The sequence below is a fragment of the Scyliorhinus canicula genome, chromosome 10, assembly GCF_902713615.1.
Source record: "Scyliorhinus canicula chromosome 10, sScyCan1.1, whole genome shotgun sequence".
Classification (NCBI taxonomy): domain Eukaryota; kingdom Metazoa; phylum Chordata; class Chondrichthyes; order Carcharhiniformes; family Scyliorhinidae; genus Scyliorhinus; species Scyliorhinus canicula.
In genome coordinates this window covers 25,295,735-25,311,831 of record NC_052155.1, presented here as the reverse complement: position 1 = coordinate 25,311,831, position 16,097 = coordinate 25,295,735, and the positions used below count along the sequence as shown (strand labels likewise).

Sequence of the window (16,097 nt, the reverse complement as noted above, 5' to 3'; positions counted from 1 at the left end):
TAAACACCTGAAGAGATAACACATTGCAGGACTATGGGGAAAGAGTGAGAAAGTGAGACGAGCTGTGCGCTATAACCACGCTGTAATTCTAAATAAGGAAGCATCTGATTTCCCTGTTATTTTAGTGCTGAGCTAGAAATAGTTTTTTCTTCGTCAATAATAGCGATTATAATATTTGGTTAATGGTCCATATGATTATTTATTCTAGAGGGCAACGTTTCTCAGCTTCCACAGTTTAATCCTTTGTTGTTTCTTGTGGTAAAAGAAGACCAGCGTGGGGAACACCCAAAGAAAGAGATTAGGAGAATCTGAGACAACTATCACAACCTGGTAGAGAAATAATCTGAAGAGACCAGGAGACAGATTTTATGCCTTGTCTATTTTAACCTTGATTTTAATCTAAAGCTTGTTAACAGTTATTATGAGGAGACTTAAGACTAAAAGTTACAACCAGCAGGCAAGTGAGATTTTAATTAAAAAATGTGAATTATGGAATTATGAAATAAAAATAGGGGAAAACTGAAAATACATGGAAGGAGACAGATTGCTGCTTTGGGGGAGGATGTGGATCAGAACTGGTGAACGGTCACAGTGGAACACTTTTCTTTTTCAGAGGCTGATTGAACTGTGGGGAGGTCTGGTAGCGCAGGGGTAGTATCCCTACCTCTGGGCTCAAGTTCCACTCCCAAGTCTCGTGCGGACAAACGGGTTGATTATCATCTGCAAATCCTTCCAATACAAAGAGCAGGAGAGTTTTCTGGTCAACCAGAATTTTCTGGTCTTGTAGGAGAGAAAAGCAAACCTCCTTGAGGGCAATTAGGGATTGGCAACCAATGCTGGTATAGCCAGCACCTACACCCCACCATTCAGTGAGAACAGAACACTTCAGTACTTTGCCAGACATATCATTGACCAATCCAATGGAGATCCATGGTCACCAACGTCCTCTTGGGGCATGGTACCTTGAAGGAGGTGGAGAACTGATCGATAGTATCTGGAATTTTCTTTTCAAATCTGTGGTTATTGTTGGATACTCTGTTTTCTGATTGTCTTATTGAAACTGTCCTTTTTTCAGCCCGTCACTTGTGTTCGTCTATTTTAGAGGAACACTCTGAGGACATATCCACTTGCAGGTTATACACTGGCAGCAGTAGGACTGGTTTTCCTGTTACCGTCTTTCCCCATGGCCTGTCACCAGACAATGGGACACAGGTGCATTCCCAGTCTCTCGTCTCTTACCATTCCATTCCTTTTACTACCTGTCCAAGTGTATGGGCTTCCAGAAAAAACTAATGCTGTGACATTCAATGACATTATCATCGCTGAATCTCCCACAATCAACATTCTGGGAGTTAGCATTGATCAGAATTGAACTGGACTGGCCATATTAATACTGTGGCTACCAGAGCAGGTCAAAGTTTCAGAATCCTGCGGCAAGTAATGCATTCCCTAGCCCCCAAAGCCTGTCCACCATCTACAAGGCACAAGTCAGGAGTATAATGGAATATTCTCCACTTGCCTGGATAAGTGCAGCTCCAACAACACTCAAGAAGCTCAACACCATCCAGGACAAGGCAGCCTGCTCGATTGCTCCCCCTTCCACAAACATTCAAACCTTCCAACACCAACGAACAGTGGCAGCCATGTGTACCATCTACAAGATACGTTGCAGTAACTCACCGTGTTTCCTTAGAGAGCATCTCCCAAACCCATGACCACTATCATCTAGAAGGACAAGAGCAGCAGATACCTGGGAACCCCACCACCTGGAGGTTCCCCTCCAAGTCACTCACCACCCTGACTTGGAAATATATCGCTGTTCCTTCACTGTCGCTGGGACAACATCCTGGAACACCTTCCGTAACAGCACAGTGGGTGTACCTACACCTCAAGGGCTGCAGTGTTTCAAGAAGGCAACTCCCCACCACCTTCTGAAGGGTAACTAGGGATGGGAAATAAATGCTGGCCTAACCAGCTAAGCCCACATCCCATAAATGAATCAGCCTGGCTGATATAGAAAACAATCTGTACTTATCCATCCAACTCTGAATTTATGAAAATAGTGCTTACCATCCCTTACCCTGTTTGGTTATTCCATAGCCACAAGAATTAGGAGCGGGGATAGACCATTCAGCCCATCGCAACCTGATCCACCATTCGATAAGATCATGGCTGATCTAATTGTGGTCTCAACTCCACTTTCCCGTCTGACCTCCGCCCCCACCCCCATAGCCCTTGACTCCCTTGTTCATCAGAAAAACCTGTCTAACTTGGCTTAGAATATATTCAATGGCCTGCCTCCATAACTCACTGGGGAAATGAACTACACAGACTAATGGCTCTCTGATAGAAAATATTTCTCCTCATCTCAGGCTTAAACAGGAGACCACTAATTTTCAACCTGTGTTCTAGTTCTGGACTCCCCCACAAGGGAAACATCCTCACAGTGTCCACCCCTGACAAGTCCTCTCAGGCTTTTATATGTTTCGATAAGAGCGTCCCTCATTCTTCTAAATTCCAATGGAAACAGGCCCAAGCATCTCCACGTTTCCTCATAAGATAACTCTTTCATCCCAGGAATCAGTCGAGTGAACTCCCTCCCGATAAACGACTGCGGCGCATTCAATGAATAAATCTTCTAAGTAACGACAGCCCTCCTGTTGTAAAAGAAGTGATAAACAAATAATTCTGAATGCCTACTACACATCAATAAAGTAATTTAATCAAAAAATTCAGTTTCCCTCCCTATTCCCCGAGCAGATGTAATTAGTGCTGGGCTGAACCTTCCAGTGGGCGGACTGGAATCCTATCAGTCTCACTTTCTATATGCCCGACGAGATATTATCGGAGTCAAATGAGCTCAAATTGTACCAGTCACCACCCCCATCATTCCCAATACTGGGAAGTTGAGCTTGTAGAGTAAACTCTACCTTTAAAATGTTTGCCTGGCTGTTTTATTTTTTTGGGGTGGGGTCCAGTAGTGGAGGGGTGGGGGGCTGTGTGGCGGATGGGAGGGGAAGTGGTTTAGTGAGCTGAAAGGGAAGAGGCTGCTGGGTACAGAGACAGGCTGGAAAAAGGCATGAATTGGGACTCCAGCGCTGTCCACAAAAAACACTAAAATATCCCCTCAGTCCTTACCTTCACTACCTTTGACCCCCTTCCTTCAATACACCACATGCCCCACCCATGCCAACCCATGTCATTACCCGCCTTGTAACCACCCCATGGCCCCTCATACCATCCATGCCATCCTCTGCCCCTATTCCTCACGCCCAAGTCCCTTTTTACCACTTGTGCAAACTTAGTACCAGCTCATGCCAACATATGCCCCCCCAGCCACCACCCTTTGCCCTTGCATCTATTGTGCCAGTCATCATAAGCAGACCTTGGGACCCACACAAGTTCCATAAAGTACTAAGTGCCTTATTGCAGACCTCACTATATTGAAAAAACACTCATTCACAAAAACACATTTACTACATTTGCATTCCTTCAACAAAATAAAGCCTTATAATACAAACATTTCATTCAAGTCCACAATCCCTTAAAACAATTCATAGTCCTACATCAAAGTGTTTGTAACAACTTGTAGCTGTGATAATGGATGGCTGTGAAATCAGTCATGCAGCAGTAATCCAATAATGGAAACCCTCGAGCCTATGTCAACAGAGTGAAATAGCAAGCAATCATCACAGGAGACAATTTTTCAAAGATTTCAAGGGTTAGGCTTTTAAATGCCTTTACAGCTCCCTTTGACGGGTGATTCAGACCGTTTTGATAATTGATTTTGACAGGTGTGTTGACCGTTCTAATAAGCTTGATAGTAATAAGTTTCTGCAATTTGTTACTCACATTTATGCCTACTTTAACAGTTCCAAAGGGCACCTTATCTTCCCCAAAGGTGCCTTGGCACCAGATCCAAAGTCGTATCTTACCTTTCCAAATGAATCCACCAAGCTCAGACCTGTTCTTACCTGGTCCAGTCCGCACACTTTAAATTTCCCACTCCTGGCCTATCAAACTCCCACGTCAGTGGAGGTAGTTGATGATTTAAGCGGCGTCAACCGCGAATGTGTGAAATGCATCTCAGTCCCAATCCTGCCCCCCCTGCGTAAATGGTAAGTGCCCGACAGAGAGCCTCTCCATCTTTGCAAAAAACATGGACCTTTGTGCTGTTGCATGGCACTCCTGCTAAGAATCCTGGGGAATAATGAGGCAAAGTGAAAGGCAGGAGTCATTGGGTGGGGGGGGGAGGGGGGGTGGGTCACTGCATCAGCTCGTTCATGAGCATCAGTAAGAGTTTTATAAGCTGGTCAGATATGTGCAACAAGTTAAACAATGAAGAGAAAAGTAACATGTAGATCAATTAAGACAATGAATCCCAGTGATATTCAGGGAAAAGGTGGCATATGTTGCTGGCAGGCAATCCTGGAGCTGTACTATATGACCTTCCATTGGGTATTAAAATGTTTAAAGCTGATGAATTTTGTTGTTCTAAAAGTCACCTCAATGTCTCGCTCGCCAACTGCATTATGCTAATCACCAGCTATTGGTGTTGTGTTGATTTTGGTTGCTAGGTATTTTTCATGTATTCTTGGTGCATGTGCCAAGCCCGATTCACTGATCATAATCTGCACACATTCACATGCGTCTTTTAGATGTTCTGAATCTAAGTTCAGACTTCTAACTGGAATAGTCTTTCTTCACATTTGAGTTTTCGTGTCACAAAATGAAGCAAGGGCCACCTTGCAAAACATTTAATTCAAGGATCCTCGTGCGACGTGACTTTTGTGTTCGCAACACGAACTTTGTGAGACCTCAGAATGCTCCCGTATTCGGAGTGAGCATGCAAATATATGTAGGTGGTACTGGACTGGACTAAAATAGAAAGGAAACAAACAATGGTGCTGTATAAGCGGATCAGATGGATTCCATTATCGAGTTCACTGTTGGATTGTGCAGCATAGCATAAAGCCACACTGCAAGATGCCTGGTGGACACCTGATCATTATGGGTCCATGTGTGAAGTTGTAGCAAGCATCCATCTGTACTCTGAACTGGACGCAAGCACTGTGAGTTCTACATTTTCACAAAGCTGTATTACTTCCTGCCTTTTCAATTGAGGCAACACATTTGGTTCCTCAATAATTGGCCATGTTATTAACAAATGGCTTAAAACCTTTTTTGGAACCTTTTGCTAAGTTTGGACTGTAATACATGATTTACCATTTCCTTTCCTCTTCTGCTTTATTTCATTGTGTTTTGTTATTCCTTTTCTTCCGAGGCTTTCCTTTTCATTTTTTTTCTCCCTGTAAGATTATGTTTATTTTACCTTCATTTTTGAAGAGAAATAGGAGCAGATCATATGGCCCCTCTGACCCATCACACCATTCAATTAGACCGTGGCTGATTTTCAGCCTCAACTACCTGATCCCCATATTGATTAATTCCCTTTTGTGTGCCGAAATCTATTAATCCCATCCATGGACATAGATATAGGTTTATTGTCAGGTGTACCGAGGTACAGTGAAAAGTATTGTTCTGCATACAGTTCTAGCAGATCGTTCCATACATGAAAAATATAGAACATATGATAGATACACAGTGTAAGTACATAGACCTAGACATTGGGTGAATCATACGGAGTGTAGTGCTACATGAGTAGAGAAGAAGATGCGTGGAGAGATTAGTTCAGTCCATAAGAAAGTCATTCAGGAGTCTGGTACCAGCGGGGAAGAAGCTGTTTTTGAATCTGTTAGTGCCTGTTCTCGGACTTTTGCATCTCCTGCCCGATGGAAGAGGTTGAAAGAGAGAATAACCCGGGTGGGAGGGGTCTTTGATTATGCTGTCCGCTTTCCCAAGGCAGCGGGAGGTGTAGACGGGGTCAGTGGATGGGAGGAGGGTTTGCGTGATGGACTGGGCTGTGTTCATGACTCTCTATAGTTTAAAAAAAAAATTTAGAGTACCCAATTATTTTTTCTTTCCAATTAAGGGCAATTTAGCGTGGCCAATCCACCTAACCTGCACGTCTTTGGGTTGTGGGTGTGAAACCCACACAGACATGGGGAGAATGTGCAAACTCCTCACGGACAGTGACGAAGGGGCGGGATTCGACCCCGAGTCCTAAGTGCTGCAGTCCCAGTGCTAACCACTGCGCCACATGCCACCTCTTTGTAGTTTCTTACGGTCTTGGGCCATACTCAATGACAGAACTTGGGCCATACTCAATGACAGAACTTGGGCCATACTCAACGACAACACCAACAACCATCTAGAGTCACTAATTCGAATGACTTGCTGTCCTCTGAGTGAAAAAATATCCTGTCACCTCAGTTGTAAATGGCCGACCCCTTACTTTGAGACTATTCCCCTAGTTCTAGCCTCTCCAATCAGGGCGACCAATCTCTCACCATCTATCTCATTTCTGTAGTTATCGTCCTTCTGCACGCCTTCCATTTCCACTTGAATTGATATTCTCTTTCCTTGGGCTTTTGTACCTCCTTACTTTTTATCAGTACATTTTTGTTTTTTAATATATTTTATTTTTGTGTATTAAACAAAATGCGGGTAGCTAGAATGATCAGAAACTGGAAAAGGACTGTCCGAGGTTCAGTTGAAAACGGAGGAAAAATATGATAAATTGGAGAATGGGATAACAAGAACATATTTAAACAAACAGGTTGCAGGATTGAAAGGAGAAGCAGTAAGACATGAGTTCCATTACATACTAGACAGTGTGTGAGGTAATTATTTGGCACTGATAGTTTGAGATTTCATTGAGACTTCAGCTTTTTGGGTTCACCTTGGTGGGTAACTGTAAATTTGGGGTTTAGTATGGCAGGTCATTGAAGAACACAAAGACTCTTTTTTGATCCTGTTATGGCTGTAACAATGAATCTATCACAGACAGATTCTCAAACATTATGCTGTTATCAATGTGCGGTGAGGGTAGAGTAAGTCAGACAGACATGGAGGAATATTGGAAAAATTGTATCCCATTTAGCACAACAAATGTGCCACATCATGGAGGATGTTTCCACTTTGGAGAATCATATTATGGAAAGATGAATCTGTGACAGGTAGGAAGGTGAGGATGCGGTTAAGAAGATCATTTCCAGTAGAGTAGGAGGGAAAATATGGCAGGTAGTACCGGTGGGAGAGGAGCGGGCTTGTGCAATATGTTACGATGGAAGTATTGAAAGTACGTGGATGTTTGCACATTTTTGCCTTTTTTGCTTTCTTTCTGATGATGTCTGTAACTGTTTATAAAGCCAAAAACTACCTCAATAAAATTGTTTATTAAAAAAAAAGATAATTTCCTTGCTTTGATTCCAATCCTCGCCACGCTTGTAGGCTCTATTTGGAAGGTGTCTGCTCTAGAACTTGGTCAACTAAATCAGGTGAACATTGACAACCTCTCCCAAAGTACACTCTTTCTGGCTTTGGTTCTATTAGAATTTTCTCAAACTGATGCTCAACATCAAACAGTATTAGTTTGTCACGGGGCTGGTAGATGGCAATCAGGATTCTTTGCCCATCTTTGACTGATTAACCTAAAGTCGTAACCCTTTGCAATACTCTGAGTCAATATTGGGGGCTCCATGGCCACTCCTACTTTACTGTATGCCATTGTGCCCTGGGATGTCCACGACTGACTGGCTTACTTGGCTACTTCAAAGAGTATGACTGGGTAGCTGAGGCAAGCTTCACGAGTGAGCCAATTTATTTTGTGCCAACCAAGCAAATTTCATGCTGACTGATCTGGCACCAGTTAATTCACAACTTGCCATGGTGGCATTTGCCTTCACAATCTTTGCATAACTCGCATATAATGGCGAGCATCCGCAATGTATTACAGAATAACAATGTCAGAGGTGGGGGTGTTCTCTGATGATTGCACAATGTTCAGTACCATGACTCCTCAGACACTGAAGCAGTCCATGTCCAAATGCAACAAGACCTGAACAATATCCAGGCTTGAGCTGACAAGTGGCAACTATGAAAATGAAATGAAAATCGCTTATTGTCACGAGTAGGCTTCAATGAAGTTACTGTGAAAAGCCCCTAGTCGCCACATTCCGGCGCCTGTCCGGGGAGGCTGGTACGGGAATCGAACCGTGCTGCTGGCCTGCTTGGTCTGTTTTAAAAGCCAGCGATTTTGCTCAGTGAGCTAAACTAACATTTGTGCCACACATGTGCCAACAAGAGAGAATCTTACCATTGCCTCTTGACATTCAATGGCATTGCCATCACTGAATACCCCACTATCAACATCCTGGAGGTTACCATTGGGTAGAAACTGGGCCAGCTATATAAATACTGTGGCTACAACAGCAGGTTGGAGGGTAGGAATCGTGTGGTGAGTAACTCACCTCCTGACTCCCCATACCCTGTCCACCATCTACAAGACACAAGTCAGTAATGCTCTCCACTTGCCTGGATGAGTGCAGCTCCAACAACACTCAAGAAGCTTGACCCCCATCCAGGACAAAGCAGCCTGCACGATTAGCAGCCCTTCCACAGACAGTCACTCCCTCCACCACCAACAGAGGCAGCAGTGTGTACCATCTAGAAGATGCACTGCAGGAACTCACCAAGGTTCCTTACACACCTTCCAAACCCATGTCTCCTTGCTTTTAGAAAGACCAGGGCAGCAAACACATGGGAACACCATCACTTGGAAGTTCCCCTACAAGTCACTCACCATCCTGACTTGTAAATATATTGCGTTCCTGGATCGCTGGGTCAAAATCCTAGAACTCACTCCCTAACAGCACTGTGGGTGTACCTACACCTCAGGGACTTCAGCAGTTCAAGCAGGCAGCTCACCACCACCTCCTCGAGGGCAATGAGAAATGGGCAATGAATGCTGGCCTAGCCAGTGACACCCACATCCGCCGAATGAATATTTAAAAAAAATCAAAGCAGCTTCACTGACCTGTGAATAAAGATTCCCGATCTTACATTTGGAGATTAATCTCCCACCACCAGTATTTGCGACTGCCCCCCACCCCAACGTCGCCCCTCTGAGCATTTCACAGAAGAATTGAATATTGGGACAGAAAATGTAACAAAAGCAGAAAAGATTATGACGGCTCACTTTGCGGAATACAGTCTATGATATCCCTCAAGTTCTTCGAAAACAGAAGGGAACAAGGATTCTGCACAATTGCAGCACTTAATCTGCTCACTTCCTGTTTCTCCCACTGAAACATAGAAACAGAAAATAGATACAGGAGTAGGCCATTTGGCCTTTCGAGCCTGCACCACTATTCAATATGATCATGGCTGATCATGCAAATTCAGTATCCCACTCCCACTTTCTCTCCATAACCCTTGATCCCTTTAGCCGCAAGGACCATGTCGAGCTCCAATAGCTTTCTGTGGTAGAGAATTCCACAAGTTCACAACTTTCTTTGGGCTGCATGGTAGCACAATTGGATAGCACTGTGGCTTCACAGCGTCAGGGTCCCAGGTTCGATTCCCCGCTGAGTCACTGTCTGTGCAGAGTCTGCATGTTCTCCTCTTGTCTGCGTGGGTTTCTTCTGGGTGCTCCGGTTTCCTCCCACAGTCCGAAGACGTGCAGGTTAGGTGGATTGGCCATACTAAATTGCCCTTAGTGACCAAAAAAATGTTAGATGGGGTAATTGGGTTGCGGGGATAGGGTGGAAGTGAGGGCTTCAGTGGGTTGGTGCAGACTCAATGGGCCAAATGGCCTCCTTCTGCGCTGTATGTTCAATGTTCTCTGAGAGGTTCATCTCAGTCCTAAATGGCTTACCCCTTATGCTGTGACCCCTAGTTCTGGACGTCCCCAACAAAGTCTTCAAGCAAGTGTTAATAAGGAAGAAAATAATTATCGCTCTCTCTCTCTCTACGCTTTCTCATAGTATGATTTCATGGGCATGAAACCCTTTGGTAACTCAGCCAAGTAAACATTATTCAGGTGAGTATGGAGTACTGGCCAACTGGTCCAACATGATCCAAAAACTTTCCACTCGCAGACATTTTCCAAATTTTATTCAAAAGATTTGGAGCGCATTTGTTTTGTTTTTAATCATCAAGTGATGTGAGCATCACTGGCAGGGCCAACATTTATTGCAGATGGTGCACACTGATTGTCGGTGGTGGAGGGATTGAATTTTTGTGGACAGCGTACTGATCAAGTGGGCTGCTTTGTCCTGGATGGGTTTGAGCTTCCTGGGTGTTGTTGGAGCTGCACTCATCCAGGCAAGTGGAGAGTATTCCATCGCATTCCCGTCCTCCACTTTGTAGATTGTCAAGGGGCTTTGGGGAGTCAGGAGGTGAGCAGCTCTGCAGAATTCCCAGCCTCTGGCCTGCTCTTGTAGCCACAGTACTTATTAATAGTCCAGATCAGTTTCTGGTTAATCATAACTCCCAGGATGTTGATAGTGGGAGATTCAGTGATGGTATTGTCATTGAATGTCAAGGGGCAGGGGTTAGATTCTCCTCCTCGGAGATGGTCATTGCCTGGCACTTGTGTGATGCAAATGTTATTTGCCACCCATCAGCCGAAGGCTGAATATTGTCCAGGTCTTGCTGTAGATGAACACTGACTGCTTCGGCATCTGAGGAGTTGCGAATGGTGCTGAACATTGCGCAGTCACTCATGTACTTCTGCACTCCTGAGGGAAGCTCATTGATGAAACACTGAAGATGGATGGGCCATGAACACTACCTTGAGGAACTCTTGCATCAATGACCTGGAGCTGAGAGGCTTGATCACCATGTTGCATGTTTTGCTATGGGTGTAAAACGCGTTTATTGGTGTGTATTAACTTGCCTCTGTTAAAGGCCGTGTGCTTAACACCACTAGGCTCTGTCTATGTATTTTTCAGCTCAGGAGTTGCCAGTTGCCGTATAGACAACTCACAAAATATCTCAAGGTCAGGTTCAAAGTAATAAAACGATACACCGATTAGTAAGTTCCAAACGATCAATATTTATTATACAATTATAATAAATACGCATGCACACACTAAGGGACTAAGCTATGACTAAACTAAGCAAACAGAATACTTAACTACACAGGAACAGGCAAGGTCAGGGAGCGAGGCCTTCGTCCCGGTCTTGGTCTGCAACCTTCAGAAAGCGTGCTGGTCACTGGGGGTCTAGCGGGCTTGGTTCGCGTAGCGAGCGTCGTATTGGCACTTACGGTTCGGCGGCTGGTGCTCAACGGCTGGAGTCAGGATACACGTTCAAGGTCTTGGTCAAAGCCGGAGCACGAAACAACAGACAGGACCATGTGTGGGGTCTATTTTTATAGGGGTCCCCAATGTCCTTGCCTTTTCCTGGGCGGGCTTTACCTTCAGGTATCGATTGGATCGCTTCCGATCGATATCTTTTGAATTCCTCCAATGTGAGGGTCTTTCTCGATGGTGGGGGCGGTTTCTATAGTGGATACTTCTGGTGCCGCTCTGTCTGGACATCCACTCAAGTATCTTATTCAAACCCAAATGTTGCCATTGTGTGCGCCTAGATCTGGACTGCCTCATTAGTATGTAAAACGTTCTGCCATTATCACCTTTGGTTGGAGATCTTCCACCTGGCCAGAAACTGGTTTTGCTGCTTGCAAAATGCTAATGAGTGTTTGCAGGCTGTTTGCCTTGGCTAAACTGTTTTTCCCTGTAGTCTTAGCGATTCTCCATTTTGTTTAGTTCAGTGTCCATTTTAGGTGGCTACAGTGGCTACAACCAACAGCCACCACCATCTTCCTTTGAGCTGGGTATGACTCCAAACAGTGGAAGATGATCCCCCTGATTCCCATTGACTCCAGTTTAGCTAGGGCTCCTTGATCTGTACTCAATCAAATGCTGTCTTGATGTCAAGGGCAGTCACTCTCACCTCACCTCTGGCATTCAGCTCTTTTGTCCATGTTTGAACCAAGGCTGTAATGAGGTGAGGAGCTGAGTGACCCTGGCGGAACCCAAACTGAGCATCCATGAGCAGGTTATTGCTGAGTAAGTGCCGCTTGATAGTGCTGCTGATGACTCCTTCCATCACTTTGCTGATGATGGAGAGTAGACTGATAGGGCGGTAATTGGCTGGGTTGGATTTGTCCTGCTTTTTATGAACAGGACACACCTGAGAAATCTTCCACATTACTGGGTAGATGCCAGTGTTGTAGCTGTACTGGAACAGCTTGGCTAGGGGTGCGGCAATGTCTGGAGCACAAGTCTTCAGTACTGTTGCTGGAATATTGTCAGGGCTCACAGCCTTTGCAGTATCCAGTGCCTTCAACCATTTCTTAATCTCACTTGGAATGAATCAAATTGATTGGAGACTGGCATCTGTGATGCTGGGGCCTCCAGGGGAGACTGAGATGGATCATCCACTCAGCACTCACTGTGAATGCTTCAGCTTTGTCTTTCGTTCTGATGTGCTGGGTGCCCCCATCACTGAGGAGGGAGATATCTGTCGAGCTGTCTCCTCCTGTTAGTTACTTAAGCATCCACCACCATTCACAACTGGATGTAGCAGGACTGCAGGGTTTACATCTGACCCGTAAGTTATGGAATTACTTATCTCTGTCTATTATTTGCTGCTTATGCAGTTTGGCTCACAAATAACCCTGTATTGTAGCTTCACTAGTCTGAAACCCCATTTTTAGGTATGCCTGGTGTTGATCCTGGCATGCTCTCCTGCACTCTTCATTGAACCAGGCTTGGTGGGAACAGTAGAGTGGGGGATGTGCTAGGCCATGGGGTTACAGATTATGGTTGAATAGAATTCTGCTGTTGCTGATGGCCGAGTACCTCGTGGATTCCTAGTTTTGAGCTTCTAGATCTATTCTGAATCTATCCCTTTAAGCACTGGTAGTATCACGAAACCTGATGGACTATCCCCTGAATACGGAACTTCGTCTCCACAAGCACTGTGCAGTGGTCACTCCTAACAATAAGGTCATGAACGGATGGATCTGTAGATTGGCGAGGATGAAGTCCAGTAGATTTTTCCCCCTTGTTGGTTCCTTCACCTGCTGCAGGCCCTGTCTGGTAGATATGGCCTTCAGGACTCAGCCAGCTCAGTGACTGGTTGTGCCACTCATGGGCATTGAGGGCCCCACCCAGAGTACATTCAGTGCCCTTGCCACCCTGAGCGCTTCTTCAAAATGGTGTTCAAGCAGCAACGCTTGTATTTCAATGGGTGTGAAACTCGCCTTTTCCGATTTCCATGTAAAATTCTTCTAATTCGTAGATTGTTGGGATGTATACGATGTTAAAGATACAATTATGTAATTGTATAGTAAAAGATAATTGGAAAAACTAATTTTTGAAAATTTGCATGAAATTGCATAATTGGCAGATCCAAAAATGAGCATGCACGAAGATTTGGAATGATCCATGTATTTGATGGATACATAATATTGGACCTTGGGGTTCATTGCCATCGAGCTGTGGCTGGTAGTGGTCTGAGTGGTTTGAAAGTAGAGTTTGGTGGAATGTCCTTGCTCCTCCTGGCTCCATTCCACCCCCATCACAATGTGGTGGGGCTTCCCGATCAACCCTATTTTAAACAGCCAAGAGAGCATTGGCTGTTTCAGTCATGGGTCCTGAATGGCTAATTTTATTACCTACTAAAATCTGGCAGGGGCGTCCTTTCAGCTTAGAATAGATCTGTACTTCCCTGCCCACCATTTTGGAGGTTTAGCAGGCCATTTAGCGCCTGAAAAACTGCTCTGACCACCAGGTGAATTACTCAGCTGATAAAATCAAAGGGTATGGATGCAAATTTTGATGGTTGCCATTGTTAATGTGGTTTATTAAAAATATTTTCTAACAGGCCAGAATTGAATTTATGACGCCCGAGGCACCGCCTACTTCTAATGGTGTACAACAGTCTGAGGAAAAGGCTCTGTGGGATCAGACAAAGGGTAAGTGTTGCTTAGGTTGGAAGTTGCTACTGTAATAAGGGAAGAGGGTGGGGATGGAGTGGGCTCTGAGAGGAAAATTAAGGCTGCTACAAATAGCCACTGTGGCCCTAGGCTCGGGATTGCAAAGTGAAGCTTGTATTTATAAGGGCAATGTTGAGCATAGGTTTGGGTTTGATAATCCAATCCCTATGACTGGACAGCGTATGAAATCTTGCTGCCATGGAGGATGGTCGCATGAATGAGATTCGCGGAGGCCCGCTAATGATATGCAAATGGTGTCTACTGTACGTGCCTTCTGGGATGCATTGACGCCACTGTCGAGGCGCTAGAGAATTGCGATTTGGGGGCAAATCACTGCCCGACGCGATTTCAGCGTCAAAAGCGATTCTATGCCCAATCGCCTTTCCCGATTTCAGCCCTGGCTAACGGAGAATCCCACCCCTGAACTGCAGCAAGGAATCACCTTCGGAAGCAAAGGCTTGGGAAACAGAAAGATTCTGGGCAAGGTTCTCCGTCCTCCCAGCCGCGTGTTTCTTGGTGGCGTGAGGCAGCATACCGTTCGCTAGCAGCGGGATTCTCTGCTCCTGCTGCTGTCAATGGAATTCCCATTACAGCCACCTCACATCCATGGGAAACTCATGGGCGGGGATGCCCTGCCAGTGGGACTAGAGAATCCCGCCACCAGCCAGTGCCCGGACAATTCCGGCCTCTGTTAAATAACCAGGAGGCCCAGGTGATTGGCAGTGGGTTTCAGCAATTCAGCAGCTAAAAAGCATCAAGTATCCAGCATGCATTTTGGTAAAAACTTTGAGAAGCAGTGCTAAGTTGCATGGTATGAATGTGCTGTGTTGAAAAATGAAATCAGAGTTTGAATAACAAATGAAAAAACAAATTCGCTATTGTCACTTATTTAGTCTTGTCTATTTGATCTAACTTCCTGTTCGGTATTTCCCAGAACACATGCTCCTTTCACAAATATGTCATGTTATTGAAAGTTTACTTGTCAAAAATTGAAGCAAAATACTGCGGATGCTTGTAATCTAAAATAAAAACAGAAAATGCTGGATAAAGTCACCCGGCCTGACAGCAGCTGTGGAGAGAGAAAAAAGTTTAAACATTTTGAGTCCTTGTGACTCTTCTTCAGAACTGAAGAAGGGCAGAAATGTGATGGTTTATATCGTTGAAGAGGGGAGGGAGTGGAGAAGGCGAGGCAGAATAGACGGTTATGGATAGGTCGGAGCTAAAGCGAGATTGACAAAGATGTCACGGACACAAGACAATTGGAGTGTTGATGGTAGCATTAAGGACCAAAGTAGTACCGATGGTGGCATCAAGGTAAGATAGCAGAATGTGTTAATAGGAGAACCAAGGTCAGTGCTCAGTGAAAACAACACTGAAGAACAAGTGACAGATGGCCCTGCGGGGGAGGGGTGTGTTTGCCTTGGGACAACCAAGGAAGCAAAAAAACAAGAAGGGGTCAAGTTGGAGGGGTAAGTTCGCAGTCCAAAGGTGTTGAACTCAATGTTGAGTCCAGAGACTATAATGTGTCCAATCAGAAGGTGAGGTGTTGTTCCTCTTTGTGTTGAACTTCCCTGGAACATTGCAGCAACCAAGGAGTTGGAATGGCAAGTGACAGGAAGCGTGGGGTCTTGCTTGACGACTGAGACAAGGTGTTCCGCAAAGCGGTCACCCAGTCTGCGTTTAGTCTCCCCAATTTAGAAGAAATGCATTGGGAGCAGCCAATACAATAGACCAAATTAGGGGTGGCACGTGGAACAGTGGTTAGCACTGGGACTACGGCGCTGAGGACCCGGGTTCGAATCTCGGCCCTGGGTCACTGACGGTGTGGAGTTTTCACATTCTCCCTATGTCTACATGGGTTTCACCCCCTCAATCCAAAGACGTGCAGGTCAGGTGGATTGGCAATGCATAATTGCCCCTTAATTGGAAAAAAAAATAATTAGGTACTCTAAATGTATAAAAAACACAATAGACCAAATGAAGGAAGTGCCACTGAAATGCTGCTTAACCTGAATAGAGTGTACGGGGCCGTGGACAGTGAGGAGGGAAGAGATAAATTGGCAGATGTTGCACCTTCTGTGGTTGCATTGGAAGATACCATGGGAAGGAGATAACGGGTTGGGGGCGACCTTACAGTGACCTACTTGGCTTTCCCTCATCCCTGAACTCCTCCTTCTAGGTTCAA

General features: G+C 45.1%; 1 protein-coding gene across 5 annotated transcripts in view; it reads left to right on the top strand.

Moving 5' to 3' along the window:
• Positions 1-16,097, top strand: part of arhgap28 (Rho GTPase activating protein 28) — a 221,860-nt gene that overhangs the window by 154,305 nt on the left and 51,458 nt on the right. For all 5 annotated transcript variants that reach the window (XM_038808723.1, XM_038808724.1, XM_038808727.1 and 2 more), the window contains one exon: positions 13,801-13,891. In XM_038808723.1, the coding sequence (XP_038664651.1) occupies positions 13,801-13,891 (91 nt within the window). The remainder of the gene's footprint in view (positions 1-13,800; positions 13,892-16,097) is intronic.